General features: G+C 40.2%; 1 protein-coding gene across 10 annotated transcripts in view; it reads left to right on the forward strand.

The window, feature by feature from the left end:
* The window catches only part of NTNG1 (netrin G1), a 372,900-nt gene extending 362,820 nt beyond the window's left edge, over positions 1 to 10,080 (forward strand). For all 10 annotated transcript variants that reach the window (XM_086391508.1, XM_086391504.1, XM_086391501.1 and 7 more), the window contains one exon: positions 8,828 to 10,080. In XM_086391508.1, coding sequence (XP_086247634.1) covers positions 8,828 to 9,060 — 233 coding nt within the window. In that variant the 3' untranslated portion in view covers positions 9,061 to 10,080. The remainder of the gene's footprint in view (positions 1 to 8,827) is intronic.
* Positions 10,081 to 17,987: the final 7,907 nt, after the last annotated feature.

The following is a 17,987-nucleotide window of genomic DNA, read 5'->3' on the forward strand; positions in this document are numbered from 1 at the left end:
GAAATGTCTACTTCAAACTCTTTCCCTAACTTCATAGCTGCCGCTAGACTGTAAGCTCCGCAGAAGCAGCTGCACGGTCCATCTGGCTCACACTGTGTGTCCATCATCTGGAACAGTGCCTGGTTGGATGATGGCTGGATGTCACTAAGTGGTTTTGTGATAATGTTGAAAGCCTTACTGCAAAGTGATGACTAGTCAGATCTAGAACTCAGGGTTTATGACTCTTAATCAGCGTTGTTATCACTAAACCATATCCCCGGTCATGGCCAGCCATAAGTAAGAACAGATAGAAAAAATGTACCTAGAGTTCCCCCGAAAGGCCATTAGACACCAGTCTATAGAGTTTCTTCTACACACCAGGAGCTAATCTGTAGATTCAGTTTTACATCTCACATCTCAAAACTTAGTAAAACAGCCACCAAGGTTGAATAAATGGGTTATTATCACAGCCCTTCATCTCCCTGCCGCAGGCTCTCAGGTGCCTCAGTCAGAGCTGTGTGTTGCACGCGTGCCTCTGTTATTAGCCTGTTTGGTGGAGGCTGTTCACTCTTCCACGTTTCTTTGAAAAGCACAGAAACAATTTGGAATATCTTTCCTTCAGCACTCCTAGGCTTGTTTCAGGTGGTGAAGGTAGAGGTCACTTTATTAATAAAACCATCAAGGAAGGCTGTCATGGTAACACATTGCCTTGATTCCTTGAAGTGCAGGAGACAAAGCCAGAAAGAGACACTTTCAAGTCTATAAATACAGGCCCAGCATCGCTCAAGCCTAGCAGCTTACCGACAGGGCAAACCTAAATGTATATAGCTTTGAACAAGACCCAAACAGAAAAAAGAAAACTTCCCTTTGGTAATGTAATGGGTCATCGTGACCATAATGGAGTAAGTGACCCTTCAAGTCACAAAAGAAATGAAGAATAGAATGAGTAGCGATTCTAAGTCCTGGCTGGTGCCCTCTTTGCACATTGGGGTTCCCTCTAAGTCTGCTTTTCCATCCCTTCCAGAAATGATGAATAGAGGAAAAAGGAATCAAAGTCTTATCATTCAAATTTTGATGATAGTTTGCAGTTTAGAAAGGGGAAAAGTGGATGACAAGAAAGAAACCTACAGAAAGCAAGTTAAAAGGATCAGATGATTTAGTCACATCCCTGTGACTCTCATGATCCAAGATAAAATAAAAATAAGAGGAAGTGAAAGAGGAGGGAGGAAATGCTGTCTGTGCCTATTCTTTCACTGTGAAAATTCTGAGTGTTTTTGTAAACTCATAACAACTAGTTTATGTAGGAGCTTATGTGTTAGTTTCTTCCTCCCTGTAGTCATTCACAGGTGGGACTGATAGAGATATTTTCTGTGAGCCAAAGATATATTCATAGCTTCATGTTCATTACCTGGGAGAAGGCAATGGCACCCCACTCCAGTACTCTTGCCTGGAAAATCCCATGGATGGAGGAGCGTGGTGGGCTGCAGTCCATGGGGTCGCTGAGGGTCGGACACGACTGAGCGACTTCACTTTCACTTTTCACTTTCATGCATTGGAGAAGGAAATGGCAACCCACTCCAGTGTTCTTGCCTGGAGAATCCCAGGGTCAGGGGAGCCTGGTGGGCTTCCGTCTATGGGGTCGCACAGAGTCGGACACGACTGAAGCGACTTAGCAGCAGCAGCAGTTCATTACCTGGGAGGCAGTGTCCCCATTATGTATAACTTAAGCTTATAGGCACATCCCTTTGGTGATTAATTTGTAATAGAATACAGTATTTGGCTTGCTTATCAGAGCTAATAGAACACCTTGCTGTCTTTAGCCTTTCTATCAGGATTCCACCTTTCATCTTTTAGCCATATAACTCTGGGTCTAACATTAATACTATAACCTTATCTATCAAGGGCCAAAGATTGTCTTGGTTTGAAAGCATTCCTAATATTGAAACATCACGGGATTATAGGTTAGATGGTGTGGTATTCAGTTAAGTTCAGTTCAGTCGCTCAGTCGTGTCCAACTCTTTGCGACCCCATGAATTGCAGCACTCCAGGCCTCCCTGTCCATCACCAACTCCCGGAGTTCACCCAAACTCATGTCCATCGGTGATGAGTCGGTGATGTATTGGACACACCATAATGAATTTATTTCTATCAATAGTAAAATGATCCTTCAGAATATAGTCAAACTGTTATCAAAGTAGTATTAGCTTTTTCTGTATCTAAGGATTTATGTTTTATCATAATAATAATTGTGCCTGCATGCATGCTCAGTTGCTTAGTCGTGTCTGACTCTGCGACCCTATGGACTGTAGCTTGCCAGGCTCCTCTGTCCATGGGATTCTTCAGGAAAGAATACTGGAGTGGGTTGCTATTTCCTCCTCCAGGGGATCTTCCCAGCCCAGGGATCCAACCTGTGTCTCTTGCGTGTCCTGCACTGGCAGGCAGATTCTTTACCACCTAGCCACCTAGGAGGCCCTAATAATTGTATCTAGCAAATAACAATTTTCTTCCAATACTAAATCAAGTTTTATGTGAGAGATTTAAAAATGAACCTTCACTATTTATAGAGGTAGCACATTCTTAGTTTGTCAATAGCAATGAAGAAAAAAAAATCAGGACATGCTTGACATAAATATTTAACAAAATAAGGTCAGCGTTTTCAGTTTGCGGCAAATTCACACAGAAGGGTACCAAATAAAGAAATGATAACTGCAAAGTGCTTGTTGGGTAGAAATCCCATTTGGATTTTTAATCTGCAGTGATATGCAAGATGAAATGGAGATAATGCCAGGGTTTTGTAAATGCTTATCCTCTTGGCAGTTCCATCAACCGGTGGTCAATGCCTGAAACTGTCACCAAGTCCACGCTCATATTGCTTGCCACACAACAAGCCAATAATCGAGAGGAGTTGCTGGGACAAGGAAGAGAGATTTTATTCAGAAAGACAGCAGACTGAAAAATTGGTGGACTTGTGCCCCAAAGAACCATCTTGCCTGTTTAGAATTCAGGCTTCTTTTATACTAAAAGGGGAGAGAGTAATGTCAAACATCTCCTGGTTCTGGTCAGCCTCCAGAGGTGATATGTTAGCCTCTTCCTCCCTGCAGTGATTCACAGGTGGGCCTGGTGGGGATGTTCTCTGTGAGATAAAGATATTTTATTAATAGCTTGATGCTCATTACCTGCGAGGCAGGGTTCTCAGAGATGGGCCATTATGTATCACTTAAGCTTATAGGCAACATCCCTTTGGGTGATTAATTTGTAAGAGAATACAAAAGGTTCTTTGTTATTACAAAACCTTGTGTTGAAAGGAATTCAGAAGGTTAGTGCAAGAGAATGCCATGATTAAGTAGCTATGTTTTCTACATAGAGAAAGAGGAAATGAGAGCATATGCAACATATTTGCCATTCCCAACCTAAACCTGTGATATTTTTGGTATTCTATGTATGGGCTGATTTGTTTTTGGAGCTCTGCTAGAATGCGGTGGCACTCTAGAAGATGTGAAATTTAATGTTGTCAACAAGAGCTCCACCCAGTGTAATATGAAAACAGATCAGTTGGTCAATACAAATGAAAACCAGAGGATCTACAGAAGTTATTTATATTGTCTTAAGGAGCATGGAAAGCATTGCACGCTATGCAGTTCTTCCGACTGTTCCCTTCTGTGTGAAAAGCAGTCATCTATAAATTTGGAGACCTGTAGTTCTAGAGCTACCCTTAATTGTTTTCAATTTCCTCATTTAGAGCTTGTCTAGATAGTTTTTGAACCACAAGCTTTGATTTCTATCAGAGCAAGGTATAGAACAAATTACATGACAAGAGTGATTTTGGTTCCTCTTTAATTGTAAGCGATATTAAGTGGTCTGTCTTAGATATTCGTGTCTGTATTTAACTCCCCCAGGAAGATAATCTGCTCATACTTCACTTTTGAGTTCTACAGTCTTAATTCCTATGGTTCTGCACCTGAAAGCTCGCTGTCTCGAATCTAAAATCACCAAGGAGTCTTCATTTTCCTTCCCCCAATGTATATAAGGACAGCTGCCCATCCTCATTGCTGTGGCCGATAACCTGATCCAGACCTTCAACATTTTATCACCAACAGTAATTGAGGGTAATTATTTGTTTGGGTGGGAGAGGGGGCTACCCTGTTTATGGAAGGATATTTAGTAGCATCTCTACCCACGAGATGCCAGTACCATGCCCTCCCCAAAGATGTGACACCCAAACACATCTCTAGATGTTGTCAGATGTCCCGTGGGGCGGGGGGGAAATCATCCACTGTTGAAAGCTACTACTTTAGACTGACAACCAAAGACCTCTATTAAACGTTAATGCCTCAAATTCCTCCAATCCTTTTTCTAATTATTCTAAAATCCCTTCTGTCAGATTCAATCAAGAGCACGCAGGGCTTACTTTGCATATTTCCTTTGCCCAGCTCAAAGTGCCCTTCCTCTCATTCTCTTCCAGTCTATTCCTAGATCCAGCTAACCACAGCAGGAAGACTGCTGTGATTAATTTTATAACCTCATATCATCACTGCGTTTTGTTGAAATCTTTTTTTCTCAGCATCATTCCTGGTTTTTCTTTCTTTGCCTATGGCTTAAATGCGGATACTCTTCAAGGTTCTATTTGCAGTTTTCCTTTCAACTTAATCTATATTCTAGCAGATGAGGTCTTCTATTCCTTTCTCTTCACTATTTGTAACAATGACCACCATCACCCCTGTTCCAAATCTGTATCTCCAGGAAGAACTACCTCCTGAACTGTTAACTAGTTTTTTCCAACTAATAACAAGACCCCTGCAGAAGAGCCTGTGATCTCTCGAAGTCAACAGATAAAAAAAAGAGAGAGAGTTTATTTTCTTCCCTAACCAAACCCTGCCTCCAGTCTTTTCTTAATAAATTACATTATGATGTATCCAAATGTCAAAAATAGGAACCTCAGACTTTCTCTTACCTATTTCAAATAACCTGCCTCCAAATATGTTCTTCCTTCCTCCTCCCCACTGCTCTAACCCAGACCAAGCCTTTTCTGTTGAAATATCTGGTCACCTTGCCTCCAGCCTGTCCTTTCTCAGGCCTAGCCTCACCTTTCCCCCCTTTAAATCACCACCCTGCCCATAGGTCTTTGACAGCTTCCCATTGCTTATTATCTAAACTCTGTAGCATGTTACCCAGAATCTTCATCATTCACCAACATTTTCCATGTGTCTCTCAGGCTCCAGTCAGAAAAGTGAACCCATACTACATATTTCAATAGAGAGAATTTACTAAAGGAAATGGTTAAACAGGTGCTTTAGAATTTAGACATGAGAAGAGGACACTGAAATAACTCAGAAATTGTTAATTGTGTGAGCAGGGAGCAGTAAAAGAGGATGGGCTTATGAGAAGCTAACAGTTCGGAGGAGAGACCCCACAGATGTGGGACCCATGCCTCTTAGGAGGTAATGCCTAGCTGCTACTATTAACCCCTGAAATGTTAGGCAGGAGCCCCTTGGAGCTGGGGCTCACACCTCTAGAAAAGGAATGCTGCCAGGCTGGGGCAGAAACCTCTAAGGGTGAGACTGAAACTGGTTCTGAAAAGGCTGAGCCCCAGAACAAACTGCTGCTGTTGGGATGTGGGGCCATTGCTGGGACAATCCTCTTAGGAAGAGCCCTGAATCAGGGAAAGGGAAATCTCTGCTTCCTTCCTCCTGCCTTCTCTGTTCTCTCTAGTGCACCCTGTTGGTGGAAACCAGGAGACAACTTGCAGGGTTTCAGCCTCAACAGCAGAAGAAAGGTGGATTCAGACTTGAGTGACAGATGCTTAACAGCCAGCACAAAGTATTTTCACATCTTCTTGCCTTTACTGATAGAGTTTCCCCAACCATAATATTTTTCTACCAGTATTTGCCTGATGCATGCCATTGTTCAAATACAATCTCCTTTCTATATTCTTCACAAATCTTCCCCCAGATAATTACTTACACCAGCATTTGAGTTCCCCTAGCAGTTTGCTTCCATTGTAGTTTTTTTTCATATTGTATCATAATTATTTCTGTATATGTTCATTTGTTTTCTGCAAAAGTGTGAGCTCCTGTAGGGCAGATAGAGTTACAACCATACAGTGGTAGATTTAGCAACACATCTGACACACAACAGATGCTGACTGAGCTGGACAGAACTGATAAAAGTATTTTAGTGAAATGTACATTATATCATTTCTTGTATATATATTTTATTTTCCAAACCAGATTTAAACTTTGTAAGAGCAGAGATCATGCTATTTCTTCTATTTTTTCATGGTGTTTAGTACAGGGTTTTATATGCTGAAGAAGAGCTTAATGATATTTGTTAACTACTTAGTTTATTCATTAGGCACCACAAATTTGGTTTAAAATGACATGAGGATGGAGCATAAGTTTATGAATAGCAGGTAAGATTTGTAGTTAGGTTTAGATGTGCTTCTAACATGTGATTCCGACAGAGAGATCTGTGCATATGGTAAAGCTCTGTTTTTGTTGAATACCACAAACAAGAGACCAAATGAAATGTGTCTTAAAGTAAATTCTAAAGTAATTAAATATATTCCAGGTTCCATTTTTTCTCCTTATCACTTATAGAAAACATATTACTCCAATTAATGTGATTATTAATCCTGGGTTTCATCTGGTCCTTGAGTATTTATTAAATTTCTCACAATCATCAACATCAACTAGTAGATTATTTAAATGTAGGAAAGGTATTGAATTTTAACTTAATCATCAGATTCTTGAAAAAAAAGAAACCTCTGTTCAACAACTGATTTACATTCAGGTCCAAGAAGAAGAAAAATAGCTTTTTTTTTTCTTACAGGGAGTGATATTTAATTAACTATTGATTTCTTCTCAATTATTCAAGGCAAGCAATTATCAATATTGATGGAAACAATATTTCCCTATGTGTAGTGCCCAAATGAAAGGAAATATCCCATTCAGCAATCTGCTGCCTGGAACAAGAAATGCTGAGAATCTTTAACTTTAAATGGAAACAGTTATTTGGATCTGTTTATTCTATGTTGCCCCAATTAAACAGATAGTTCCTGAAACGTAAGCAAAACAAAATTCTGAAACCCTATGTATGCTTTCCAAATTAACAACCAAAAAAAAAAAAAGTGGGGTTTTGTCAGTTTTGACCATGAGTTTAACCACTCTAGTCTTGTAGATTTTGCCTCAGAGCTACAGATCTTGACTTTTTTTTTTAAACCAAGGCTCATAAAATACTATAATTTGGGTCTAATATTTATGGTTTCTAAGTCACCCGATGAGAAGTAGCTTACATAATCATTAGAACCCTTGAAACACTACCTTGTATATCAATATTGTGAGCCTGAAGGATTTAGTAGGCCTTAATAGTCACTTCTAACATTTACAGATAGCACGTGGGGGTACAGTTGAAAATTATACCAATCCATATGATAGAGGTCTCCAAGGAATTGTTGTGAAAGGTGGGAAGATAGGGCCCTATTTAGGGCACATTTTTATTAACTCCTGAGCATCCACCACCATCTTCTTTCAGCTCATTTGCACACAGAGTATTAGCATGTTTACATTTAAGAAGCTTCTTTTGCCAGTGATGTAACTATTGAACATGATTAATGGACAAGGCAATATTCTCTATTGAATTATTACTGGAAGAAGAGGGTTATTTTTTTTAAATACTTTACACTTGATAGTATGAATATGCGTGTGCGTGTGTGTTAAATTGGGGAAATTTGACTATGACATTTTTTAAAGATGAAGAATGTTATAATTTATAAGAAGCTACTTTTTCTGCTCTGCGCCACCCCCCTCCCCATTCCAGAGTGGTTCCATATAGTAAGTGCTTAAGTGGCATATGTTGCTGGGAAGTGTTCTTAGCTCTTTTCCTCTTTGGTGTTGTTTTCATTTCCCTGTGTTCTATTTATCATTCTGCTAAATCAGTGAAACCTTGATTATCTAAAGGAACAGGAGACATGGAATAATAAGGAAAACTTGATCTTTGAAGAAATAAATTATTAGAGATGCAAGTTACATGACAGGGACTGTGAATGAATTTTAGTATCTGAAATTGCTTGCTTTATTTATTCAAACTGATTTTATTAATTGATGGACATAGTGAAATTTTGATAATCAGGGTTTCACCATTGCATTTATTATTATCCCTGGAAATCAAGGTAACCTTGGATTCTACTTCCTATATTTACAAAGCGATAAATATCCTAATAGGCTATTAGGCACAAATGCAGTGCTCTTCCTCACACTCCTCCCATGAAAAGCTTTCTCTCCTCGGATCTGGCTGCCACCTTGCCTGGAGCATGCTGCCTGCCCCCTGCCCCACCCTCCCTCCTCATGCTTGCCGCTGGCTCCCGACTTCCTGCATGCAGCGCTGGAATCACCCACAGAGAGAATGGCCCACCCCTTAGAAGTTCTTGGTCTTTCTAGCAGTACTGCTTTGCATTTTAATTCCATTCATCTGGCTCCAAAGCCCTGCATTCTTGTATGAGGCACTATCCTTGAACAGCCCTGGAGGTCACAACAGGTCCCAGTTCCGTGAAGAGAAGATACTGCCAAACCCGGAGTATCACATTTCTTTGTACTTGATAGTCTGAAATGGACAATGATAATATCCAAGATTGCAGCAAAAAATAAATCTATATGAAAAGGATTAATATGATCAAAACAAAGGCAGCAAACTACATTTGTTTGGAAATCGGAGTCACATGCTTAGTTTGCGGAGGGGAGGGGGGAGCACAAGATCGATAGAGATTTTTTTTTTAAGCTGAAAACATGATGTACCAGATAAACTTAAATTGATTCTGCTTCTCCTCCCCGCGCCCCCCTCCCTCGTTCTGCAGCGAATGTCTGCGACAACGAGCTCCTGCACTGCCAGAACGGAGGGACGTGCCACAACAACGTGCGCTGCCTGTGCCCAGCCGCGTACACGGGCATCCTGTGCGAGAAGCTGCGGTGCGAGGAGGCGGGCAGCTGCGGCCCCGACTCCGGCCAGGGCGCGCCCCCGCGCGGCTCCCCCGCGCTGCTGTCGCTGCTGGCCGCTCTGCTGGGGACAGCCGGCCCCCTGGGCATCTAGGCGGCGCACCCAGCCACCAGACGGGCCGTGCTCTGGCGAAGCAAACACAGCCCCAGCATTTGCTACTAACATAGGAAACCCGCTCTCAGACACCCCCACTCAAACACAGTGTACAAAGAAGGCCTAACTGAACTAAGCCATATTTATCAGCCGTGGACAGCACACCTGAGTCAAGACTGTTAATTTCTGACTCCCAGAGGAGTTGGCAGCTGTTGATATTATCACTGCGAATCACATTGCCAGCTGCAGAGCTTACCACCCATCGGAAAGGCTGTGACAGCCCCCCAAAAGGAAAGAACAACAACAACAACAAATCAACCAACCTAAAAACATTTGCTACTGGCACGTGGTGTGCCCCAGCACCACCTGGCCCTGTGTGTGGACCAACCAAATAGAAGCATCCTTTGCTGGCAGTGCTTGGTGGGTCTAAGGAAGTCTGTTACAAGCTGCCATATTGGCCTGCTTCAGCCCCTGAACCCCCTTCCAACCTGTGCTTTAGTGAACCGTTGCTCTGTAACCCTTGTTGGTTGAAAGATTTCTTTGTCTGATGTGAGTAATGCACACGTGTAACAGCCCCCTCCAAAAGCTCCAGCCAGTCATACCCTGTGTATCTTAGCAGCACTGAGTCATCCCAGTGCCAGCACACATCCACTGTCCCCAAGAGTGGCTACAGGAAAAAAGAAAGTGTATCTATCCTTTTGTATTCAAATGAAGTTATTTTTCTTGGAATACTGTAATATGTAGATTTTTTGTATTCTTGCCAATTTGTGTTACCAGACAATCTGTTAATGTATCTAATTCGAATCAGCAAAGACTGACATTTATTTTGTCCTCCTTCCGTTCTGTTTTGTTTCATTGTGCAGAGATTTCTCTGTAAGGGCAACAAACTTGCTGGCATCAAAGAATATCAGTTTACATATATTAACAAGTGTAATAAGATTCCACCAAAGGACATTCTAAGTGTTTTCTTGTTGCTTTAACACTAGAAGATTTAAAGAATAAAAATTCCTGCATAAACGATTTCAGGAATTCGTATTGCAATTTCTTAAGATGAAAGGAGCAGCCACCGAGCAGTTTCACACTCACTTTACTGATTCCTATGTGGACCGAATACACTCAGCTGACGAATTTAGTACCCAGGAAGATGGATTGATGTTCTTTAGCTTGGACAACTTCTGCAAAATATGAGACTATTTCCACTTGGGAAAAATTATAACAGCAAAAAAAAAAAAAATCTAAGTGATTGCCAAGATTATGCCAAAGCCTGTTGGCAGAGTACTAAGAGACTTTTATTTTTAAGTCATGCTATTTTCACAGATTGATGTGATCATGTGACTCTAGAGATGCTGATCTATGTATCTTTCCAATTACAGTGTTTACATGGAGTATCATAAGAGAAAACCTGGGGAACCAGGAAAGTCGCAGGGAAATTGAGTGATTAGCAATTTGACTTTGAATATATTCAGACTAAGTATTTATAGGAAATATCAAAATACCCAGCAGCAACTAGACATAACTGCTGTTCTTGAGAATAAAGTTTGTTTTAAGTACCGCCCAAGGTGTAATAAATTCTTGTTTCTGCCTTTTATTAGGCCAATTACTGTGCAAGACAGCAAGGTGGGGAGAGGAGGGAAGAACCAGTGCAAAGTTCCAAAGTGACTAAAGCAGTGTGTATTCCATTCCCACCACACTGTTGTCCTACAGGTTACAAATGTGTTAGCGACAGCATCTCCTGGAGTCAAAAACAATTATCAGCCCAAGCCAGAGTCTGAAGGACAGTGAAGTCCTGCATGACTTGGTAGAGCAATAATCTATGATGGTGTTAGGTTGGACGCCTACTTCCAGTCTGAATTCTTCACCCTGCCACTGCTTCTTGCTGAACCGGGGGAGGGGGATGTCTTCTGATAAATATCCTTGGTGAAAACTAGATGAAGGAACAGCATGTCTTATTGGTTTTGTTCCCAGAAAAGCCAATTCAAAGAAGGCAATAAAAGGTAAACAGGTAGTGCCTGTGCTGCCTGCCACCCCACGTCTAAGTCGATTGAATGTTTGTTATTCAAACCCACAGTCTCTTTTGATGTAAGAAATAAGGAAAGATGGAAATAAATTAGAGCTCTGGCTTAGTGCCGGAGTGGCCAGCCAGAAATTGGAGATTTACATTAGAAGCATAAACAGCAAATTATATTTCAAGCTCACCAAAGACTACACGTGAATATGCCGATAACATACAGAGTTTGAGATTACTTATAATGAGGTGGATTTCTAATATTAAAAATGAAGTTTAAGTTGTCTTATAGTTTATTAGCACAAACCAAAGGCAGACTATGTTATTTCCAGCAGTGATGCACTTTATCATTATCCACTCATGGCTTTGTCACCTGCTCAGGAATCAGACTGAACATTTCAATACACAGTTTTCCAAAAGCTAATTCTAAAATTTAATGAAGGCCTGATCTAAATCAATTCATCTGCATTTTATCTTTATGAAGCTATAAGAATCTAAATTGATGAGGAATATATTGCATTCAGTGTATTTAGATATAGTTTTCTGAATTTCCTGAAGTGATGTGATCTGCTTTTAATAAATTCACTTTTAGGTATATAACAAATGGAAATGAAATGTTCTTTTTAATCTGGATTCTCAAATTCTTCTAAAGAGTATATTACTTTGATGAAACCCCAACTCGGTGGATTTTATTTATCTGCTGTTTTCTAGCATTCTTGCAAAGCTGGTTCCATCTACAATGTTATGCCTAAGGACAGAATTGGGGTAAAAAGTGGGAACTAAGTTGTTTACATAGTTAAGGCCCTAATTCTTGCTTTGTCTTTACTTGGATTAACCTTTAGGGTTGGTTAATATAGTGTTATATATGAGTTGGTCAACTTTACTACAAAGTGCAAACACAATTTCTTCCATCAACTCCTTTGATGAATATAAAATTTCAAAGAAATCTTTGTCCCGAGGTTCCACTATATAGAAAGGGCTTCCCTGGTGGCTTAGATGGTAAAGAATCTGCCTGCAATGCAGGAGACCCAGGTTCGATCCTTAGGTTGGGAATATCCCCTGGAGAAGGGAATGGCTACCCATTCCAGTATTCTTACCTGGAGAATTTCATGGACAGAGGAGCCTTGCAGGCTACAGTGCATGGGGTTGCAAAGAGTCGGACACGACTGAGCAATTAACATTTCTTCACTTTTCAAATATATAAAGTGTTGGTATTTATGGGAAAGGAATTAGACTGCCCTGTAATGATGTAGGAGTGATTGGTTTCTGACCCTGTACACAGCCTAGAGGGGGAGTTTTAGTCCTAGAAGAGGGGGCACTTACTTAGTGGGGCCCATTCTGACTCTCCTCCCACTTTGTCTTCATAGCCAGGAACCTAGAATTCCCTACCTATGTGTCCTCCACCCACTTTTAGGGTGTATACACTTCTTCTGGGGTCTAAACTCCTGAAGGCAAGCAGCATCATGAGTGTACATCCTCGAGTACAAGAGGAGGCAAAGAGTGAATATGTATTATAGATAGATTAGTGACTTGGGCCTAGGAGTTATACTGGGGAATCCACACATGATTGAGAAGATGCTCCTTGTAGTGAAAACCAGAGCTCAGGGATAGAAAAGAAGGGACTAAGGGGTGGGAGAGAGAGAGTAGGGTATCTCAGGGTGTCGGTCTGGTACAGAACTCTGAGCAGCCTGAATATTCCAGACCTATACCTGGGTTTCCAGTTGTTATGACAGTATTCATGTTAAAGCAACAGAATGGAACGTAGGGTTAAGTAACACTATGTTAGCTTGATGTGTAATTTTTAAATATTTAGAAATATGGTATGTGGGCTTCCATCGGTACTTTTGTCCAGCCCCTGCCTAGTGGGTCTGCCTAGAGATGAACACTGCATGAGGTGCCCTTGAGTCAGATGACCAAGTTAGCACGAATCATTCACCCAGGTACAGGTTGGGAGAAGGCATGTGTGTAAAGTCACTTCAGTTGTGCCTGACTCTTTGCAACCCTATGGACTGTAGTCTGCCAGGCTCCTCTGTCCATGGGATTCTCTAGTCAAGAATACTAGACTGGGTTGCCATGCCCTCCTCCAGTGGATCTTTCCGACCCGGAGATCGAACCGGAATCTCCTGCTTTGGCAGGCAGGCTCTTTACCACTAGCACCACCTGGGAAGCCAATGGAGAAGGCATACTGGTCACAGTTCAATTCCTATAGTTAATGCTCCACTTCCCTTTTTCTCCAACCTGTGGTCTTGTTGAATGTAGGAAGGTTTGGATGGACTAGGGGCAGCTGTGAGGAAACCTTGAAATTTTTTGTCTCATCATCTTCACACTTTGCCATCAATTATCCAGTATTACTGGGAAGTAAGGACCCCATATTCTGAGATGGGATGCTCTGTGCTATGTGGGAAATGGGTTGTTGCCCATCACCTGTTGTTAAATACTAGATATGATACTTATTTAACAGTTTATCTGCTCACAGGGTTACATAGAATGTGTGGGAACTTTGAACTACCTGTTCTATATCCTTGTTATGCACTGAATTCTGTTCATGTACAATTTAAAGCTTTAGCTTCAGAAATCTGAACTAGAATTTCATACCCACTGTTTCAAATCTCAGCCTTTATCAGTAAGGATGGCAATGGTGGCAGAACCTAAGCTGCATCTGAGAACAATCTGAATAAGTGAGTAAAACTCTAGGATTCATTTTTCAGAAAGTCTAATTGGACAGCCATAATGGCATATAGGAATGAGAAATATAGATAAGGAACACCCCTTGAGTTTGGATCCAAATGTGTGGTTGTGAACAATTCTTTCTTTGCCTCAGGAAATCAGGACTAGATTCTAATCAATTTTCTTTCCAAGAAATATCAAATGTCCATTTGGCACAAATATTCTGACAGTTCTGATCATTTCCGTGTGGAAGAGTTTTTCACTTTTATCTTACTTTCACTATTTTACACTAAAAATAGTTTTTCTCTTTAATTACCAAAAAATTTGCCAGTGAATTCTCAGCATAAACTGTATATAAGCATAATATGATGTCAGAAAGAATTAAGAATGCCAACTATCATACTTTGGATTGTTACCAACAATCTTGGGAACATGAAGAATTTTTACTCTTCAACACCTGGTAAGGTGTGACTCACACATGTTACCGTCTTCATCTTGCATCTGAAGAATAAAATAACTAAGCAATAGGCATATCCCTTGTATAAATAATGTTATTACATTTAACTAGAAAGGAGAAAATAACATCTGTGAAAAACTTACATTAATCTTGAAAAATGCGGTTATTTAAGATCCATTATGGCAGAAAAATTTCTAACCCCAACACATTTTTAGAATAGGTTCTGAAACAAGTCTACCAAGAAGACAAATGATTTTTAAGTTGTTTAGACTACAATTGAGCATTTAACAAATGCTGGAATCCCCTCTCTGCCTTCTCTCATCACCCAAGAGCTCTTTTTAATTGATGATTGAATTAAAATGGAGTAGTAACATTTCAAATTATGTGATGTTTTTATTAGCCTGGAATGATAGCTGGTAAAATGGGCCATTATTCTGCAAGACCTAATTATGTTAACACTAAAGATCTAGCTAGGCTGACTGGAGCAAACTGCAGAGAATTGGAAGTAAAAATATTATTATTTTCTTAACCTGGTCTCATTTTTTTCAGAGGCATTGCTTTTAAATATTATTTAATTAGTGAACTTTGAATTCTGTGGATAAAAGGACCTGACTGAAAAAGAGAAAAAAATAATTATTATCCCTCCTACATCTGTTGGAATAGATGTGAAAATTCCTGCGTGGTGAGAATGTGTCAAGTTATGTTAAAGACATAGTGTACCGTGGTGTGTCTCCTCCAGGAGCCCTGCCCTGATGACACCGCATTGCAGCTTTGCTCTTACTGGGGTAAGTCATTCTAATCTAATAAAAGAAGGAAAATGGCAGAAAATCACACATCTGAAGTCCTGTTAAGAATAGGTGAGTCTTTTTGCCCCAGGCAGGCAAGAACATAATGTCATTTCTGTTCGTTTGTGTTTTGCTCTGAAGGAGGGGCCGCTCCTGTGGGGAAAATCTACCCGTGTGAAACACGGCAAGAAAACATTCTCCAAGGAAATAGCATTTTGCTGTTTACCAGTCATGCCTACCCCGTGAAGCCCTGAGTAATTGTTTTGGCTTTCATGGTGTGATAAACACCTAAAGGCAAGAGATTAGCATCATCACTCTTTGTCTCTTTTTCTCTCCCTTTGGAAAAAAAAGCGGGTCCAAATATAAGATGATGACATTTGCAAGAATCCTTCAGCTAGTTGATCCTAATTATGAATACTCCAGCTAAATATTTAGTTTATTAAATTAATAGCGTGACAAGTATTGGAGCAGCTTTACAACCACTTAAACTCATGTTTACATCCTGTGTAATTACAATTCATAATTGGGAACGCAAGCAGTCAAAACTAAATGCATTCTGATCAGTGGTTCTCATTCTGCCAAACAGATCCAGAACAGCATGTTATAGTAAGTGACTTGAAAGCAGGACTTCTACATCTAGAGTTCCGTCTAGACTTGGGAAGGGCAATGGAGGGATTCGAGCACTGAAGTACTTTTTAACTTAGGTGTAAGAGTTTGTGTGTAAATGATTTTTTTTTTTCCTGAGCAGAGGATCTATTAATTCTCTCTCTTTTTAAATTTATCAAAGGCCTGCAAGTATCAGGATGACTGCACTAAAACCTCAGGTTAAGATTTACCTTAACTAGGATTTTTTTAAAAGAAAAATGAATACATAAACTGCTGATAGGGGATGGATGAAAATAATACATTGGTACTTGAAAGTATGAGTTTTCCAACAATCAGCTCTTTTTTCATCTCTTACTGACTTTATCTTTCCTGAGCATCTTTCCCCCAAGGGCATCTGTATTCTCTTTTGTAGATATATATTTTAATACATTCACAGTTGTTCTGGAAGCCACATGAAGGTAAAAGTGAAAATAACCTAGGTCAGGAATGTAGTATGAGTAACAAACCATCAAAATGTCTCAGCAATCTGGTGCATTTCTCATGGCACCATGTAGGATCAAGGACTTTCACTTCATCTGGGTCCCTGGGTCAACCTTCCTTTAAGCTTCGAAGGATATTGGTTCCGATAAAGAGTTCCAAATAAAGCTCTTGGGAGAATCTCTGTTTCTGAATAATTTGAATATCTGCATTAATATATTGATAATAAAAGCTTCATACCTCAAATCAGTTCCAATTAAATGATAACTAATTTCTGACAATCAGATATATATCATTTTTCATTCAATCTGAATATATACATATTTTCATGTAAATTTTCATTTTAATGTGTACAACATATTTTCACAAACAATCACATACCTGTGTCATTGAGTCAGTGAGGGCTGCCTCTAATCAAAGGCAGATAGCACTAGGTTGACTCGAAACTTGCCTATTCGAGGATGTTACCACAAATACTTAAATCCCTCTCCATTAGTCAGATTCTGCCCCCTGAAATACAAGCACACGCTGAAAAGGTTGGAAATAACGTGGGTTCTGATTGTATTTTCAGGGTTGCAAGAAGCACAGCCTCTCTGACTTCTCTGTTGCAGGCATTTTGCTGGAAAGGGCTCAAACTGTTTCTTTCCCACACTTGTCCTAACATTTTAAAAAAATTAAGTATATGCGACACTGGAACACACTTGGATTGAATGGCACAAACTCATTTTCCTTTTGGCTGATTTGTTTCGTTTTTACAGTGATTCTCGCTACAAGCATCCGGTCAGGAGCAAAGGTCTTTCTAATTGCCTGTATGGTTCCCTGAGTTGTGGGCACTGTTCTTACTGTTCTGCTTGGGGTCCTGATTTACATTCTCACCCTGAGCCAGCCAGCCATAGACTTGAGCTATCTGAATCAGAAGTGACTAGACCACCTGTGGTGTTGAGCACTTGAATGTGGTTAGTCTAAATTGACGTGTCTTGTGAGTGTAAGATACCAGATTTCAAAGAGTACCAAACAAATGAGAAAAGAATGTGAATTATCTCTTTGATCATTTTCATATTGATTACCTGTTGGGATGATAGTATTTTGGACATGTTGTGTTAAATAAACTATATTATTAGAATTGATTAAAACTGTTTCTTTTTCCTTTTCTAATGTGGCTACCAGAGATGTTTTAATTACATATGTGGCTCACATTATGTTTTTATTGGACAGCACTGCTCCTAATTTTCCTATCTCTAAAATGGGTCTAATAGAATTCACTCTCCAGACTTAATGTGGAAATCGAAGTTTGAGCTAATGAACATGAAAATAGTTGGCAAATTGTAAAGTGTAGGAAGAGTCTAAAGGGGTGATGGTCCATGATGGTGATAACTTGATATTTTCAAGCTCCAGTTCCACCTTTCCAGATTTTTCCGGAAATTTTCAGATGGGGGGTCTCACCAAAACTTCCTCTATAAGCTCTCCAAGGCACTGAATACAAGGCCCTTAAATTTTTGAATGTGGCACATACCTGAATGTGAAGCTTGCATTTGCAACCATGTCAACAAAGAGAATGCTAATAGTAGTGAAAAATTAAAGTAATACCAACCACTCAGCTAATCTTGGCTGAAAGGCTTGAACCAGTAGCTGTGTTAAGTATTATTACTGTCTTTATGCATTTTTATAAGTGCCGCTTATGAGCATATTGCTGACTCATTTTCTCTCTGCATACTTAATTGCTTCTCTTAAGCTCGTAGGTAGACCATGACTAGAAGATGGCAAAAGGAGAACAAAGGCATAATGTGAGTTGATAATATGTGCATGTGTGCTTTTTTGTGTCCAGCTCGTTGTGGCCCCGTGGACTATAGCCTGCCAGGCTCCTCTCTCCATTTTCCAGGCAAGAATACTGGAGTGGGTTGCCATTTCCTCCTGCAGGGGATCTTCCCAA

Source organism: Bos grunniens, chromosome 3, assembly GCF_055505025.1.
Source record: "Bos grunniens cultivar Pamir isolate PY7600 chromosome 3, Bosgru_T2T1.0, whole genome shotgun sequence".
In the NCBI taxonomy this organism is placed as follows: Eukaryota; Metazoa; Chordata; class Mammalia; order Artiodactyla; family Bovidae; genus Bos; species Bos grunniens.